Source organism: Alosa sapidissima, chromosome 12 (assembly GCF_018492685.1).
Source record: "Alosa sapidissima isolate fAloSap1 chromosome 12, fAloSap1.pri, whole genome shotgun sequence".
Classification (NCBI taxonomy): domain Eukaryota; kingdom Metazoa; phylum Chordata; class Actinopteri; order Clupeiformes; family Clupeidae; genus Alosa; species Alosa sapidissima.
Genome location: NC_055968.1, coordinates 30800117 through 30819561, shown reverse-complemented (window position 1 = coordinate 30819561; position 19445 = coordinate 30800117). Strand labels below are relative to the sequence as shown.

The following is a 19445-nucleotide window of genomic DNA, read 5'->3' as shown; positions in this document are numbered from 1 at the left end:
CTAATGGTTTTTGGTTGTCATGTGAAAGTCAAGTGAGCTTCATAACTGAGCTCTGTGATTTAGCATTGTGCAAAGAAGCCAAACGTCGAGGCAGTACGTGCGCCAACACAGATGACTAAACCAAGACGCCCTTGTCACAGTGGTATTTGAGAAGCGCAAGCAGACAAACTCGCCGCATCCAGTACTTTCTCGATCTCAGCCTTGAAAAAATGTCTTTACAGTTGTGCATGACATTCAAGTAGCAGTACTTTCCAGGATTTTGATGAAGGCTTTGACAGATCAAATAAGGAATATTATCACCCTCGATCATTTGAAACAGTGAATCAAGAAAGAACAAAACTGATGAAGCTCAGATACCATGTCTGGAACAAGCGATTGTTTTTCCACCCCAAACAATAACTTACTTAACAATAATAATGTGCAGAGGATGGTTTATGTGTGGTAATATGACTGTGGAGGAAAGCCAAGCTGCCTCAACACAAACCAATGTTTCACTTCCCTGCGTATTGAGGGCAACCCATAATCAACGCATGATTCATCATCGGTGAAGTCCTCAGCAAACAGTGGCTGTCTTGGTGCGCACACCTCGGGTGTCATGAGGCTATCAGAAAACTCCCAAATATTCCAGACGGGGGCAGTGTTGGCTCAATCATTCAATTGAGCGGGGGTTCCTGACCCTAGATACAGTATTTTTTGCCCTTCAGTGCGATATGAATTAGTAGCCTACCTGTTGTGGAGACAGTAGGTTACTATTTCCACCAATCATTCAGTGGGCAAAGCTTAGGCCTACGTTAAACAACAAAATATGCCAAGCACCTTAAAGGTCTCTTTTATTTGAACAGTTTAACCCTCAATGCCTGATGCTCTTTCAACTAAGCAAAAAAATTAATTGGTGCCACTGGTGGCATGGACTTATTACACCACCCAGACAATTGCTGTTGCAGTTATCCAGTTATCGCAGACCTTTAATTGGAGATCGAGGCCTAGGTTAGAATAGCGTGGTTTGGACAAGTTAATCAACGTTTTAAAAAACATTTTGAATTGATGCTCATAGTAGCCTAATGTAGGCGTAGGTTGCATCATTACTAATCAGCATATGATGTGTATGCTACAATTTCTATATAAATTGTAGCAGTCTACGGTGTGTTTGACTATAGTGGGTAGGAATTACCTCGATTTGATAAAGTCCCACATCATTGTTAAAATGTAGACCCTTCTAAGCAATGAGGTGCTAGTATGAGGGAGTCGTTAGCCTAGGCTATTTCCTGCCTATCATATATTGGCAACCCAAGTGGGTAAATGTAAGCGACAGTAGCTGTTACTTACAAATAGTAGGCCCTATACGTTTTTATTAAAAACTCGTATAACATCCAGCATTTTTTTGATATATCCAATCCTGTCGTTTCCCCGCCTCCACGGATGAAGTGGTTGGTTGTTTGGGACGTTGTTTGGCAAGATGGCCGCAGACCTCGATCCAATCAGCGGTGTATCCTCTTCGCTCTCGCTTTAGATTGTCAGATCAATGGAAATTCAGCGCGCTGCTGAGCCACTTTCCTATCTCTAGCAGCTCCCGCCCGTCTGTCCGTGTGAACCTTGGCGAACCGCAAGTGGACCGAGCGAAACCGGCTCAGTTAAGTAAGTAATGACACTATGCTTGATGTAATAGTCTCAACTGTATGTCATATGTGTTGTGCAAGATTTTCCACTCGTTATGTTTCCATGCTCAGCCCTTTCTTTGTTTTTTTGTTTCCTGACTCGGACCGTGATTGTCCGGCGCTTTCCTTCCTGTGTTTTGGACATGGTTGTGTTCGATCGAACGTTGGTCAGTGGTAGTCTGCAATGGCTTGAGGAAATAGCGATCATGGAGCGCTTGCGTGTAGCCTACTTGTAGCGTTTTTATTCTAGGAGTGTTACATACTGATACAGTGTTACGGGCGGACATGGTCGTTTCATTGGTTTGCCATTTATTTTCTCCTTATTGCCCCCTCCCTGCTCTGGCCCACCAACCTCCCTCCTCTCTGCAAGCAAGGCCGTGTGTTGTTGGACCTGAGGCAAAACAAATAGGGCACCTGGCATGGCATGCAGTGCGGCACAGCGTGTAGCCTATATGTCCTATGTGTTTCACACGTAAGTAACCCCATAGCTCCATCTCCCCCTCTCGCTCGCTCGCTCGCTCTCCGCCGTCCTGTGGGGAAAACAATGCGCCCACTGTCCCTGCGACGCAGCTGGACCCAGCTGTGTGCTCATTCGGGCAGCAACCCTCTTTGCCACGCAAGACCTGGACTGTCACCCGTTTTGAACTCGCAAAGACAACGTTTTCATTTGAGGGCGCTACCGAGTGAGACAGCCAGCCAGGCCTGGCTGTTCCATGTCATGTCATTTCGTGAGCGGAGAGCGCAGCAGCAGTAGCAGCCGCCGCTGCAGCGGGGAAGCCTGTGAATATGGAGGAGTCTTTCCTCGACGTGCATTGGGTAAAGCACTCTTCCCTGCAGAATTCCTGGCACCGCCGGCTCCACCGGCAGCGAAGTCAGGGCTTCCCACACTGTGGGGCCATTGTGTCAACCCGGCCGGGAGTTTGTGTCAATCGTAAGGCTGCTTTTTTCATGTGAGAGCAAGCAAACCTTGACCGTGTTATGGTCCTGGCGACTGAGATGCGATTTACTATTCCGTCATTAGTCTGAGGTTCATGAAAGAGTGTTCTCTTCACGAATATGGAAGCTACAGTATGGACTATCAGCTCATAGTCTTTCGATTCAAATGTAGCTGTTAATATGTTACTTTAGTAAATGCTTTATTTGCCACAATCCCTACAACTGTGGCAAATACAAGGTTCTACTGAAAATACCCCCCCCCCCCCTCCTCCCACACTGGGTTAATAAATGAACTACTGCTCTCCTTCACTGTTCATCTCAGCCGCTGTTAGGGAAAGAGAGGAGGAGGAATGAAGGCATAGCCACCAGTTACGCAGGAAGTATGGGCCTTAATAAGAAGGCTCGCTACATGTTTTGCATGGAGGTCAAGCATTATGATGAACTGAGGAGGTCAATGTATGCAGGCAGTGAGCTGTATTTTGGTCAGGTTCTTGGAGGTCGGAGGTCTTTTCAGAAGCCTCTACTTGAGAAATGGACAGAGAGCTGATTAACTGTCGAGGGGGATGTCCTTTCTGTGGAATTGATACTCTTTCAACTCAGCAAAAAAATAAATTGTTGGTGCCACTGGTGGCATGGACTTATTACACCACCCAGACAATTGCTGTTGCAGTTATCCAGTTATTGCATACCTTCAATTGAAGATAGAGGCCTAGGTTAGAATAGCGTGGTTTGGACAAGTTAATCAATGTTTTAAAAAACATTTTGAATTGTTGCTCATAGTAGCCTAATGTAGGTGTAGGTTGCATCATTACTGATCAGCATATGATGTGCATGCTACAATTTCTATGTAAATTGTAGCAGTCTTCGGTGTGTTTGACTATAGTGGGTAGGAATTACCTCGATTTACCTGATATAGTGCCACATCAATTGAATTTTGGGGATTGAGGTTTTGGGGATTATTTTGAGTTCCTGAATATCTGTTTGGAAAGTCCCATTCCCATATAAAGCAATTTGCAGAATTACAATAACATTACATGGTCTCTTGTCGCTAGGTGTTTGCGGTCTGAAGGGGTTTTTAGAGGAAGTGTTTTCTAATGACCTGTTTTGGTGGCGTTGGTGCAATGTAAAAGGTTAAGAAACAGAGGGATGTGGTTTTATTGAACTTTTTTTGTTGCACTCCGCAGAAATGGCTAAATGGAAGCGCATAATATTGGAGTGCTGTTCAACTGATTCAGTGGGGGTGTTTAGGGGAATGGTGGCAGGTCGAATTAAAATGGAATATGGCTACTATGAAGTGGGAACATTATGGGAGTTGGTACTGTTTGCCCTGTTTGGGAGGCAGGAGGGTTGTTGAGTGAAGATGGTCTTGCTGTCTCACTGGCTTTAAGGTGAGGATGTAATACATGTGGATCTGATAGGTGTGTAGTGATGAATATTGGTGGAATAAATGATGAGTATTTTAAATCTTTCTCTCTCTCTCTCTCTCTCTCTCTCTTTCTCTGTGTGTGTGTGTGTGTGTGTGTAGTTTTATCTGAAGCACATATCCTTTATGTGTCTGCCTTCATCCGCCTGGCTCCATCTGTTCGTTCTCACTCAGCCGTCAAGCGTGAACGCGATGTGAACTATACTGTGTGATTCGCCGCTCTGCCTGTGGCACTTGTTCTGGTAGCAAAAAACCGACACGCAGCACACGGTCTGCTCTGAAGTAGACGTTTCCCAGCAAGCCAAGGTGCTATTAATAGCTCCTGTAGTTGGTCTTCCTCTCCTGGCGCTGCCTCTTCCTCTGAAGTTGCTCAAGATCAGCCGTCTGCTCTTCCTCCCCTCGTCTAGCTGGGTTCCGATTCCTCTTGTCCCCTCTGCAGACCTGAAATGCTACCCAGTTAGCTGTTATGATGCTGTGTCAAAGTGACATCATCACCCAGAGCAGAGGTTTCCATAGCTACCCGGTGACTATGGGGGAGGTTCCCCTGTGTGTGTGTGTGTGTGTGTGTGTGTGTGTGTGTGCGCCTGCGCTGATTATGGTCATCTCAGAGCCACTGCTGAGTCTGGCTCCATGTCACCTGAGGTGCACTCCACAGCAAAGAGGGAGAGCAAGGACAGCACAACCTGATCCCCCAAGGCCACCTCCACCCCCCCCCCCCCCCCCCCCACCTCCCCACACTGATGTACTGCAGGCATGCAAGCAAGAAATCATCCGTTTGTGTGTATTTGTGTCTATGTGTGAGTCTATCTGTGAGTGTTTGTGAGAGTGTGTCAAAAATAGGCAGCGTGTGTATCTGATGTGTGGGACTGCATGTTTGTGTGTATATGAGAGTGTGTGTGTGTGTGTGTGTGTGTGTGAGAGTCAGTGTGTACACAGGCGTTGTGCGGAGCAGAGTCCATTGGAGCTGAGATCAGGAGAGGGAGCGACAGTAGAGCCACTGGCCTGTCACCCTGAGTCCGCAGCACCGGGAGGTGTGGTCCTGTCCCCAGCATAGACAACACCAGCCAGTGTGTGTGTGTGTGTGTGTGTGTGTGTGTGTGAGTGTGTTTGCACGTATGTGTGTGTGTGTGTCTGTCTGTGTACACACAAACGCATGAAAATGAGAGAGACCAAGTAGCAGATGGAAGAGCATGGTCTAACTGATGTGCTGTGGGAAAGCTGCAAATAACAGACACTATGGAACTAGATATGTGTGAGTGTGTGTGTGTGTGTGTGTGTGTGTGTGTGTTTATGTGAGGACAGACAGAGGGCATGTGCAAGTGACTAACCATGGATTATGTCATCAGAAACAACACAAGAGTTGATGCAATATCCCCAGCAGTGGCCTAGTTATACACATGCACGTATGCTCAAAACAAAACACACACACACGCCACTTCAAAACGGCACTACAGTTCAGCCATTTTGAGCGTTTGTCTCATGGCTCGTTTCAAACCCCATATCCCGACGGAGAGGATTGCAGGGGAATTTTGCAGGGGATTGCAAAGGAAGTTCCTCCGTTGTCCAACGCAGGGCCCTGATCAGAGGCCTATTAAACGCATGCCACCAGTCTGCCGTGGCGTGTGTGTGTGTGTGCAAAGGAAGTTCCTCCGTTGTCCAACGCAGGGCCCTGATCAGAGGCCTATTAAAAGCATGCCACCAGTCTGCCGTGGCGTGTGTGTGTGTGTGTGTGTGTGTGTGCAAAGGAAGTTCCTCCGTTGTCCAACGCAGGGCCCTGACCAGAGGCCTATTAAAAGCGTGCCACCGGTCTGCCGTGCGGCAATGTGCACAGCCGCACAGGACACCGCTCCACCAATTATCTCCCCCGACAGCCGTGCAATTAGGCCCCGAGTCGCTATACGTTTAGCACGGGCGCTAATTTGAGTCAAACACATGGAGGGCCACATGTGGCGAATTACACGCTGGCTTGTCACGTTAGAATGGAGATGGAGCCGGAAGGGAAGCCCTGGTGTTAATGTCACTACACCGCACGTTTGGAGGAGGGGAGGAGAAGCACCGGACATACTGAATTCTGTGTGTGTGTGTGTGTGTGTGTGTGTGTGTGTGTGTGCGCGCAAAAGCAACATGGCGGCATAAGCAAATGCCACTACACCACTCTAATGCACCCGCACCCATCGTGACTGCTGGCGAAAATGCAGGAAAGTAAAAGTCGCAGCTTTAATATGGAAGTGATTAAACTCTTGTATGCGATGTGTATTATCACGGTTTTAAAGTTGGCAGTAAAATACGCTAATGGAAATAGCACAATGCATTCTGTGTTAGATCAGACCTGCCTAAGTGTGTAACATACTTCCTTCAATGTTTGGATCTGTGAATCTTCCCCTGTGTTAAGGTCCAAATATAAGCATTAAAGTGTGTGTGTGTGTGTGTGTGTGTGTGAGTGTGTGTGTGTGAGTGAGAGATTATGCACTAGATTCCACAGATTTGTGTGTGTGTGTGTGTGTGTGTGAGGGCTGTTCTGATGGACATCATGAACTGGATTCAGGAGTTGGAAGGTGATCTCTTCTGTAGGAGATTATGCTTCTGATTTAGATGATTGTGTGTGTGTGTGTGTGTACAAGTGAAATGATCTAAGGAGAAGGATGACATGAATAAAGGCACCCACACACACATCTCTGTTGTAAGAGCCGTGCACGGAAAAAGGAAAAGGAAAAAAAAAGAGAAATAAAAAAGGTGCTCTGACTCATTTTGAGCCTCCTCAGCTCCCTTACTATCAGACATCCACTAACCCCCCCCCCCCCCCCCCCTTTTTATCCTTCAACAAATAAGCACCCTGCGCCCATGCCTCCGCAGCTGCTACCCCCCCCCCCCCCCCTCTCTCTCTCCCTCTATGGACTTGCAGTGCAGACACACTGGACAGGTTGGAGAGGGAGAAGAGGAGAGAGAGAGAGTTTGAAGAGGAGGAGGGAGAACAGTTTGTGTGTGAATCAGAATCAAAGTCAAAATAGTGCTATAGTGACCAAGGATGTTGACAGTGGGAAAGAGAAGAATGAGAGAGAGCTAGAAAGAGAAAGTGGGTGTCTGTTGCTCTGTCTGGGTGTCTGTCTGTTGGTTTGTCAGACAGAAGAGAGGAGACCGAGAGGTTGGAAGAGACGTAGAGATTGAGAAGGAAGTGAGGGAGACGACAAGCCCCAAAGGGTGTGTGTGTGTGTGTGTGTGCGTTGCGGCCAACTCCATTAGTGCTCAGTCACTGGCTCCACCAGCACAACAAAACAAGATAAAGGCTCCTGATGCCAAAAAAACATACTAATTGATATCTGTATCTTCTCTATGGGTCTATCTCTCTCTTTTCTCTCTCTCTCTCTCTCTCTCTCTCTCTCTCTCTCTCTCTCTCTCTCTCTCTCTCTCTCTCTCTCGCTCCTCTCTTTCCTCTCTCCTGAACAGTAAGGCTGTTATTCAACATCCCCCCCCCCCTTCTCACATACAGACTCATACAAACTCACTCTTTCTTACACACACACACACACACACATATGTGCAGACAGGAGCCAGTCCTTCACACCCACAGCACAATGCAGTGAGGCTGGGAAAAGAACTGCATGAGAATAGCAGAGTACGTGTGAAGAACAATAGCCCTCCTCGCTCGCAAGCGGCTTCACCCACTCCTTTCACAAGAGCTCCTGTGTGTGTGTGTGAGAGACTCCTTTAACAAGAGCTCCTATTTGTGTGTGTGTGTGTGTGTGCGCGCGTGCACATGGAAGAGTAAGAGAGTGTGTGTATTGGCAGCCTTCAGCGTACTTGTCTGGCTGATTAAGTGTTTAAACTGGGTTGAGGGAGGACTTGGGGGAGAGTGTGTGTGTTGGGGTGGGTGGGGGTTGGTGGGCTGTAGCTAGAGTAAATATTATGGCGCTCAGGGTAGGGAGGCCTGTCCTTACTGTGTCGGAGAAAGCAGACGGATTGCAGAGGCCCTGTGTGTGTGTGTGTGTGTGTGTGTGTGTGTGTTTGTATTCAGATAAGAATGTGTGTAGATTGTTTGTGTAGGTTGTTCGCATGAGCTTGTGTAAATGTATACCTGTACGTGTGTGTGTGTGTGTGTGTGTGATGGAGACTAATTGAAACCTGGCTGGCAATGCTGTTGGTCGGTTGGTTGCTGATGGTTCCTGTTGAGCTCCAGTGCCAGCGCTTGATCCTGCCCGCTCTAGGGGCTCTGGTGCTGGGCTCGCAGTGGCAGACCTGTCCCTGTGCTGGTGCCCTTCTCTGGAGCTCCACAGGCCTGTTTTTCAGGGTCTGCTCAGCCAAGGTAATGCAAACAAGCGGATTGCTCCAGGCCCTTTCCTTGTGTCTCTTTGACAACTGTGCTTGTGTGCGTGTGAGCTTGTGTGTGTGTGTGTGTGTGTGTGTGTGTGCGTGTGAGCTTGTGTGTGCGTGTGTGCGTGTGAGCTTGTGTGTGTGTGTGTGTGTGTGTGTGTGTGTGTGTGTGTGCGTGTGAGCTTGTGTGTGTGTGTGTGTGCGTGTGCGTGTGTGTGTGTGTGTGCGTGTGCGTGTGAGCTTGTGTGTGTGTGTGTGAGTGTGATCGTTCCACGTAGCATTACGGTAATGTCAATCCATTAGTAGCTGATAGTGAACCTTAATGCATCCCTTAAGGGCAGTGGTTACTCTGGCTGGTGTGTGTGTGTGTGTGGGGCGGGGGGGTGTAAGAAAGAGACAGACATATTCTGTGTTTGAGTAAGAGAAAAGCAGGAGGCTGGGTGTGTGACTGCGAGTGATTGGGTGTGTATTTGTGTGTGAGAGAATCCATGCGTCTGAAAGAGTGTCTTTGTGTGTGAGAGAGGGCGAGTGAGTGGGCGGGTGGGTGTGTGGGTCAGTGTAAGGGCTTTATCATCCGGCGTAAGCCTCGTCCCATTGACACACTTACACATCTGTCACATGCCTGTCTCTTGGCTCTCAACATATGACCACTCCACCAGTCGCCAGTTTTGACGATAACGATAATTAGTCGATATCCTTTAAAAACATTTTTGTAAAAGTCTGAGTTACTTTACAACTCATTATTTATGAATAGCACCAATACAATAATAACCAATAACCTAACCTGTGACTTTTTAACCAAATCCACCAATGCATTGTCACTCTGACACATTTCCAGTGTCACTCTGACACATTTCCATTTTGCCCCCACTTGTGTTGTGTGGCAATGACATGGTCTAGCCAGCTACATTAGAGAAGATGAATAGGCCTAACAGTTTCCCAAGAGAAAGTCTGAAGCTGAAGTTCCTTTCAAAAACCTTTAGCCTACTTAGGATTCACTGTAAAACTAAGCAGACCAACAGAGAACATCTCAGTTATTTCCTTCGATGTTTTGTTTAAGAGAAATTATGTAGGCTTGCATTCCAAGTTACAGAATAGAAACTAATGCGTTAGCTTATGACTAATGTATATGAGAAATCCTATAGAGATGCTAACGGTTAGCATAATCTATACACGTAGATATTTAGAGCGAACTTCAGTCCATTTACAAAAGGGTTACAAGTTCTTTGTTTACAACTGACTATTAAAATACTCAAAAGCTAATGTTTTCTCTCCATATAATACCATGTAGGAACTGTGACTGTCTCATCAATGCTACGTGAACAGAAGTAGCTGCACAAAATCCCAAGTAGGCCTACGTCTCGGTCGCTACACAAAATAAACATTAGGCCCGCGTGTGACAAGGTGGACCCACTAGCGATCATGTGACACTTGCTCTGCTGCAACAAGGGGCTTCTCTCGCATACACCTCCTGTATTTAGTGAATGTATGGGGTTTTAATGCGTGATTTCGAGTGTTTTTTTCCCCATAAGTAGGCCTAATTTAAATACTCGATAATGTAAATTTGCACATCGTTAAAACAACAATCACGATATTATCGCAGACGATATATATCGCCCACCCCTACCCCCCCTCCCACACACACACACGCACACACTCACACATGCAAAGACATGAACAATTCATATTACAAATACACACACCTAGATCTAAAGGCACATTATTGCACACAGACACACACAACACATGCATGTCAAAAGAGAGGACGTGTCCTGCATTTTCTAGAAAATGATATCACACACACACACACAATCCCACTGCCATATACAGAACTGGAAACGCCTGTGGTCACACACACACACAGGGCTAAAAATGGTCATGGGCTCACCCACCACAGTAGTGAAATTAGACAGTGGTGAATAACTGTCTGCTTCTGTGGGGAGCTGTGTTCATACATCAGTGAACCCAAACTCTATCTTTGACACGGAGACATTAGAGATTAAATGCACTCCGGGCTTAACGTTCTCAGACACTGTGTCTGATTTGGAAATAGATAAATATACCCCTTTGAAAGTTTCTGATAACTTCAGGCAATGCATTTCCTGTGTACTGTATGTTGTGTAGGCCTATATATACTGTATGTATGATGCATATATATATAAGGCCCAGCATATGATATGGCAGATGTTTAGATGTCTACCTGTGTGCAATGTTTCCCAGAGAATTGGATTCCATTTGTGGTGGTTGGTTTGCAGAATTTTTTCAGAAAGCAGGTTTGCGTGGTTATGATGCTAACCAGATTTAAGCACAATTTAGTACAACCTGGAAAATCATTGTGTGGTGGTCAATGTTGATATTGTGGTGGGCAACCACAAATAGGTCAATGTATGGGAATTACTGTGTGTGCATTAGAGCAGTAGTTCTCAACCTTTTTTCAGTGATGTACCCCCTGTGAAATATTTTTTCAGCCAAGTACCCCCTAACCAGCGCAAAGCATTTTTAGTTAAGAAAAAAAGACTTAAAACAGACTTAAAAAAAGACTTAAAACCATCCTGGTATGGGGAGGACTCTGGGTTTTTAGGATAATGAAATTGAATAGCCTACTGAAATATCATATAAATAATATATACATATTTATATTAATACATTTGTATATTATTAAATATTAATATTTTAAAGTATTTTTGCATGGATTCTACTTTTTAAATATATGTATATTTTAAAATCTCACGTACCCCCTGGAGTACCTTCACGTACCCCCAGGGGTACGCGTACCCCCATTTGAGAACCACTGCATTAGAGCATAGGAGAGGAGGTATCCCCTTACCCAAAACGTCTGCTATCTACACTGTGGCCCATTAAGTGTGAGCGGCTCATCTGAAGGGCAGCGCTATGTGATCTCCAGCCCACTCCAGTACACTCTCAGCCCTGCTGTCTGCGTCAGGCCATTTACGGCAGATGAGCTAAACAGCCCTTTTAACTGCAGCCTAAACTCAGCAGAGTTTTCCCGTCAGGAACCAGCACCTCTCTCTTTCTCGCTTTCCCTCGTGTGTGTGTGTGTGTGTGTGTGTGTGTGTGTGTGTGTGTGTGTGCACATGTACAGTAGTGTGGTTGGCAGCATGCACGCCTGCTCTAGCCTTTATTGAAACTTCTTCATATGAATGAATTTTTTTTTATATTGAACCGTCATATGGATGAAAGACACTTAAAAATATATCCATACCCCAATTGCACCCACACCACAGTAAAGGAGCACCACATAATAAAATCAGCGATTATCACCAGCGGATATCCACTCTGCACTCCATTTATGAGTCCAACATTGTCAGTAAGTTGAGAGGATGAAGAGTGGGTGATGGAGGAGAGAGAGAGAGAGAGAGAGAGAGAGAGAGAGAGAGAGAGATGTGTTTCTCTGCACTCGTCTTGAGCCCCCCAACCCCCCATTCTTCTATGGCACCTGCCTCTCCTTAAGACAGCAGGACCCCCCTCCCCCACCACTACCACTGAGCCTGGTCATTAGCCTGGAGAAAGAAATGGACACTGTTTATGCCAGGGGGGAGATGAGCGGGAGAGAGGCTTACACACACACACACACACACACACACACACACACACACACACACTTACATGCACATACACACATGTGCACACACAGAAACACAAACCAAATACATACGCACACATACACACAAACATAATAGAGATATATGCACATACAGACCAACATGCACACGCACACACACTCCTGGACAGTGCACCTGGCTCTTTGTCCAGTGTGTGAGGGGTGGGCAAGAGCTGTTGGGGTTTTGTTTTCGCTCATGTTGAACACTGCCCCCTGTCAGCTTCAAAAGAGAGAGAGTGGGAGGGCTGGACAGAAGTGTTTGATGCTGTCACTCGCTCCGCTGCCCCCCTCCACCCCACCCCTGTCCCCATGGCAGTGCTGCTACCTGCTACCCCTCCACCCCACCCCTGTCCCCATGGCAGTGCTGCTACCTGCTACCCCTCCACCCCACCCCTGTCCCCATGGCAGTGCTGCTACCTGGATTTCTCTGTCTCTGGATGGTGGCTGATGTCTTCTCTTTCTCCTTCTCCTCTCTATCCCTCTATCATCACTTCAGCGTTGTACCCTGGATTTTCTCTTTGGATGGTGCGTGATATTCTCTCTCTCTCTCTCTCTCTCTGTCTCCCACTCAATCTCTCTCTCTCTCTCCCACTTATTCACTCTCTCTCCCCCGCTCTCTCTCTCCACTGTAGTTCTGTGATGTTGACAGTGATGCTGATGGTGTCAGTCAGTCGGGGTTTTACCAAGGTGTGACTGCACTGCCTGCCTGGGGGTGTGTGGATGTGTGTGTCAGCCTCAGTGCCTGCATCAGTGCATGTCACTACTTCTGCTAGCTTCGACGGTCACGCTAACAATAGTCTCATTGTTTACACTGAACCTCCAAGCACTTCTTGTGTTATGTGCATCTTACAGTGTAATGATTTGGTATGGAGCATTCAGTGCAGTGTGTGTGTGTGTTACTGTTACCTCTGAGGTCATGTTTAGTTAGCTTTGTCTGGCTGTGTGCCTGTCAGCAAGGTTACATAAAAAAACTACCAGCACGATTTTCATGAAACTTGGTGGAACAGCGTGGTGCAGGCCAAGGACACCCCTATTAAAGTTTGTAGCGGATCCGACCCATGGCAAGCTTCAGTAAATTGAGTTTCACTTTTGCTCCCATTGTTAGGTGTGACATTTGGCTTTGGCAGTGGCCAGTGGCAGCGTTCTCCGAGTAGCCTTCTAGCGGTGTGCTTTTTTGGTGTTGAACTTGGACTGGTTTTACAAACACAGGAGGCTCAGAAGACGGATACTGTAATCTCCACTGCATCTTTCCTGGCCTCCTCTCTTTCGCTCTCTCTTCCTCTCATCTTCTCTATCCCTCTCTCCTTTCCTCTAGCATTTTAGCCGAAGCATATGACCCTTACAGTTCTGATATTGTATGTGCTTTGATGATGTGTGTGAATGTTGACTAGTTAGACCCGCTCGATGGTGTTTTATGCCCCCAACGTCGTCTTCCAGGCAGCGCTGCCACTGCTGACTTAAAGGCACCTAATCCTAAACCTAACCCCAACCCTAACCCATGCCTAACCCTAGTGCCTTTCAGGCAAGCGCTGCCTTAAAGCAGAGACTTTCTAATGTGGAGACACAGCACTCAAAAAATACTCCATAGAAATACATGGGGCTAGTTTGTAACGTCAATATGGCCGTTGTCTACACATATCCCACCCCTTCCTCGGCAAAACGTCGACATGTAAATACATTGAGCCAATCATATGATGTGTTGTGAAGACATCGTGCCAATCATGTGTTGTGATCTCGCCGCTGGAGCAAGATTGGTGTCGTGAAGCCTTGCGCACGCGCAGTTCGACCCAAAGACTGTGCCCGATGAGTGCCCATAAAACGTTGGTATATGGCCGCCGAGTGGAGGGACTTGCCTAAAAGGACTTTGCTTAAAGTCAACGTTGGGGGCATAAAACACCAAGAAACGTTAGACCCAGTAGTTTGATGCAGGATTGTTAACCTTTTCCTCGCCCTCTCTCTGTGCTGTAGGTGTGAGTGCGATGCTCTGGAGGGGGGGGAGAGAGTGAGGCTATGGGCTGCACCTCGGCTAAGCAGGTGTCGGCTGTGCCCAACGATGAGGAGGGACGGGGCAAGGCCTACAGCAACGGGGACCTGTTCACCGGTCAGTGCAAGCATACACACACACACACATACAGATGTAGCATGTGTTAACATGCATATACTCACACACACACACACACACATACAGATGTAGCATGTGTTAACATGCATATACTCACACACACACACACACACACACACACACACACACACACACAGATGTAGCATGTGTTAACATACACACACACACACACAGATGTAGCATGTGTTAACATGCATATACACACACACACACACACACACACACACACACACACACACACAGATGTGGGCACTTGTTAACATGCATATACACACACACACACACACAGATGTAGGCACATGTTAACATGCATACACACACCTACACATATACACACACACAGCCTGACGCAGGCACATGCAATATGTACCACACACACAGGTGTAGACACAAAATAAACACACACATCTCATGCATAGGTCAGAGCTTTCACTTTCTGTACACTTTCAGTACCTCTCTGTTTTTCTTGGTTAATTTCTCTACTCTGTTTTTGAATTTCACTTTCAGTTACACACACACACACACACACAGAGATAAACACCTCACAAATGCCTAGGCAAACTCTTCCACCTGATGTACCCACATGATAGCGCTTCATGAGCAGAGATATGTGTGTTGTCTGCATGTGTGTGTGAGTGACGTCCTTCAGGGTGTTGATCAGATCAGCGTACCTGTGACTCACCTTCCTCTCATGGGAACTCTGAGTGATCAGGGTGAGCCGGCAGCCTGCGGTTCTCAGACTATTTGAATAGTGTGTTATGTGCGTGCATGTCACTGTTACCGAACGCCTTCATAATAATGTCCCCTCTCTGACTAATTCATCCAGTGACCTAGTTCGGAGCAGACTCTTGAGCAGATACAGGGACAGGTCTGACGCCGGTTGGGGCCAGTTTAAAGGGCACATCATTTTTTAGAGTTAGATGCAGTCTACAATCTGCTTGGCTTTTTCCCTGTTCAGTCTCTCTGTATGAGAAACTATTATTAACTAGTATTATGATTACTATTAGGGGTCTGTGTGTGTGCCTGTGATATTACATTGAGGCTAGTACTCTTGTTCTGAACATTAGCTTAGGCAACACTGACTCCACACAGTCATGCTAATAGAGCTGTTTTGAATCAACGGAAAGAGAGAGACTTTGATTTCCCTCTATCAGGAAACTATTATAGGAAATTGAGTAAAAACAAACCATACCACACACACACCACACACACACACACACACACACACACACACACACACACACACACACACACACACACACACACACACACACACACACACACACACACACACACACATGCACACACACACAAGGAAACCAAACTAGTTCATCTACTCAGAAATGTAACTGGAACATATCCTCTTCACCTTCAACACGGAGCAAGGCAGTGGCAGGCTGTAATTGTTGGATTTTTGTGGTGAGCTCAGTGAGTTGGGAACAGGTAGATTAGAGCAATCCCAGTGTGTTAGCTCTGTGTGTCTAGACAGAGCTTGGAAAGAGTGAGTCAGAGAGAGAGAGAGAGAAAGAGAGAGAGAGAAAGAGAGAGAGAGTGAGAGCGAGCCGTGGTGCGGAAGAGAGAGTGTCTCGTTAACAGCTTCAATTAGCGGCCAGTGTGTGAGTGTGACAGGGAGTGGATGGGGATTATGAGAGAGATTATGAATTAGGAGCAGCGCAGCCACATGGGCCACAACAAACCACAGGGGGCCTCCATCCTCTCTCCCAATCTCTCTCTCTCTCTCCCTTTCTCTCCTTTCACGGCTCTGTCTCTTTCTCATTCAGTCTCTCACTCTGTCTTTCTTCCATCTTAGTTTCTCTCGCTCTCTTTCTCTCCTTTCACAGCTCTGTCTCTTTCTGCTTTCCGCTCTTCTCCCATCAGTTATCTTTGCTCCTTCCTCCCTGTTTTTTGTGTCTGTCTCTCTATCTTTCTTTCGTTCATCCCTCTCTTTCTGTCTGCCCTCTTCTGTTGTGTGTGTGGTTTGTCTTTTCCTGGAAGGCCAGCAAGAGCGCTGTCTAACAACCATTCGACATTTTCCTTGAGAGAGCAGAACAAGACCCGGTCGCTCAACATCCATCTTCCCTTCTCTCTCTCTCTCTCTTTCCATTCCTTCAGTGAGGAGGTCTTTTACTTCTCTTCTACTGGTCCATCTCTCTTTTTCTTCCACTCCTCCATGTATAATTTGCACATCCTTTCTTCACGTGTTTCCTCTCTTCCGTTCACCTCCCTTCTTTTCCCCTCAGTTTTTTCTCTCCATCCGTTCCTCCCTCTCTTTCTCTCTCTCTCTCAGTACATGGTGACCGTGAGGTCATGGACCTCCTCTGTCCACTGCTTGCCCTCCCCCGCCCTTCCTCTCTCAGTCTTAGTCCCTCCAGCTCTCCCGTTTCTCTTCTCTCTCTCTCTCTCTCTCTCTCTCTCTCTCTCTCTCTCTCCCACAATTTTTTTCTACCCCTTGCTCTCTCTCAGACCCTCTCTCTCTCTCTCTCTCTCTCTCTCTCTCTCTCTCCCACAATTTTTTTCTACCCCTTGCTCTCTCTCAGACCCTCTCTCTCTCTCTCTCTCCCTCCCTCTCTTCTCTGCTCCCTGGTGACGTATGTAAGTAATGGCAGCTCATCAGGCAGAGGGCTGTAGCCAGGGGCCGGCCATGGAAGAAGCTGTATCCGCTGCACTACATCTGTCCATTCCGCAAAAAGACAGACGGATGGATAGATAGATAGATAAGATATGGGAGTGATGGATTACTAGATGAGTGTCCACTCCCAGTAGGACGCCGGAACAGTTGACCTGGATACTGTGGATTATATCCCATCCCATCTCTTTCTATCTCTCAAATCAATCTTTCTCTCTCTCTCTCTCTCTCTCTCTCTCTCTCTCTCTCTCTCTCTCTCTCTCTTTCTGCCTTCTTTTGGTTACTCGTTTCACTACCCCTCTAATGGCCCCTGCTGTCTTCTCTCTGTCCTTTCTGTGTCCCTTGCTTTCTCTCTCTCTCTCTCTCTCTCTCTCTCTCTCTCTCTCTCTCTCTCTCTCTCTCTCTCTCTCTCTCTCTCTCTCTCTCTTTCATCTCATCTACTCTATCTGTCTCTCTTTGCCCCCTTTGTTTTCCTTTACTGTGTAAGGCTGCTGTGTGTGTGTGTGTGTGTGTGTGTGTGTGTGTGTGTGTGTGTGTAAGCCTCTCTCTGAGATCACGTCACTGCGCTCTATGAGATTGCTGGATCATCAAAGTATGTCATTGTCTCACCTCTTAGTCCAGCCATATGAGTGTGTGTGTGTGTGTGTGCACCCTAGGCTACAGCTACACTACACCAAATCAGTTTCGACAAACAAACACTAATAATTATGTTTAAAGTTAGCTTCTCGGAAATTCCAGGGATAGGCTATGCGTGTACATATAATCCTGCTGTTCATAGGCTACATCTTTTTAAACAGATAGTTTGCACAGCCGTGTTTTCGGTGAGCATGCTGCAACTTGCTCAGCTAGGCTATTGCATAGTATTATAATCTGTAGGATAATTGGGTTGATTATAATTGTCATGTGACCGCGATGCATGAACATACTATGTCAGAAGTTATTGCTCCCACTCTTTTAACATCTTGGGCATCTGTTTGCATGTCCACAGCCACTGTTTCCAGCAGTAGGTTATCATTATGTCCACATCCTTTTCACATGAGTGTTTTTTTTATATTTGTCATTGTATAAAGAACATGCAACAACAAAATCAACTTAGACATTTAGATACGTTTTGTGTTGATTACTTTTGTACAGGAGCCTATTGATCGCTATTGTAGTGGAATGGGCCTAGCCTGCTCCAGCTTGCTTACTTAAAAGAATTCCCAATATAATGCCAGGTAGCTTTGTCGACGAACGACAAATGAATAAAATAGCCACAGTGCTTCAAACATTCAAGAGGGATTTGTTTGCCACATACACAGTTACCGTAGGCTACCGCTGCAGTGTATTTAAGTTGCATAGGCTATAATCCGTTGCCATTCACTGTATGTCTGTCAAATGAATAAATGTAGGCCTATTTCTCGAAAAGCAGCACGGCCATCACATGAAACGAGCACGACGAATCAGGGAAGGAAACATGGGATTGTACATCATCTCTTTTCTAATGGCTCCGCAACACATTACTGACACACCGTCCACATTCGTCCAATGCGGCTGCAGAGCAAAATGAGTTCGGTGTCTCCAGCGGATCCAAATGGCTCCACTTCAGAGACACTGATACGATGGTCGAATGTGGAGGGGAATGGGAATGGGAATGTGGATGGGAATGTGGAGGGGAATGTGGAGGGGAATGTGGATGGGCGAATCGTAGCAAAAATGTAGACGTAGCCCTAGTTTGCTGGCCAGCACTCAGTAGTCACGTCACTTTCCTCCAGTCTCACATACTTGCCAAAACACACACACACACACACACACACACACACACACACACACACAATGCCAGGAAAGGCAGAGTTGCCTTAGAGAAACAAGTCAGGAAGGTGGGTGAAAATAGTAACACTTTCTGACTATATGAGACCTGAAAGGAGTTCTGCTCGCTCTACATGTGTGTGTGTGAGTGCACAAGTGTGTGTGTGAGTGTGTGAGTATGTGTGTTTGCTCTGCATAGGGCAGTGTATGTGGGTTTTTCTGCGTGGGCTGGCGAGTTCTTGCATGGCTGGATTAACCAGGGAACATTTTGGCTGGATTCTCTTGGACGCGGCCCGGCTCCGTTGAGATTCGGCCCGGCTCCGCTCTCACACGCCCCATATTGTGGATATTATGCGCGGTGGCGTGCGGAGGAGGGCGGCATCACTCTGCATTTCCATGGCACCCTTGGGCTCACGAACAGCACCGTTTGATGTCTGAAATGAAGTGAAGATGGGTGAAGATGAAGACACACACACACACACACACACACACACACACACACACACACACACACACACGTGAGAGGGTCTAAGCCCCGCTACTGTTGTCATGCTAACTCGGCTTAGATAGCTGTGGACGCTGGCCAGGATCCGGGCTGGTTCTGGCTCAGATGTGGCCTCGATTTTGAGAGCTGTAGTTCTGGTGTCAGGTCTGGTGTCAGGTCTGGTGTCAGGTCAGGTGTCAGGTCTGCTCCAGAGTTGGTTTCTCTGTGGGGGCCACATTTCCCTGGAGAGCACAACAGGAGGGGAGGGAATGAGAGAAGGAGGGAGGGAGGGAGGGATGGATGGAGAGAGGGATCAGGATTAAGGGTGTGTGTTCCTGAAAGACAGGCAGGCTCAGGCTGACAGCACAGGATTTCCCCTCTCTCTCCTCTCCTGCTCCTGCTGGCTACTCTGACGCCCACACACACCACTCTATTACTGCCTGATTAACACACACATGCACACACACACACACACACACAC

General features: G+C 47.0%; 1 protein-coding gene across 1 annotated transcript in view; it reads left to right on the top strand.

Annotated features, from left to right (window-relative positions):
• Positions 1-1395: 1395 nt before the first annotated feature.
• The window catches only part of zgc:92140 (uncharacterized protein LOC447854 homolog), a 25129-nt gene continuing 7079 nt past the window's right edge, over positions 1396-19445 (top strand). The window contains exons 1-2 of the mRNA XM_042056670.1: positions 1396-1635; positions 13913-14045. Of these exons, the coding sequence (XP_041912604.1) occupies positions 13955-14045 (91 nt within the window). The 5' untranslated portion in view covers positions 1396-1635; positions 13913-13954. The remainder of the gene's footprint in view (positions 1636-13912; positions 14046-19445) is intronic.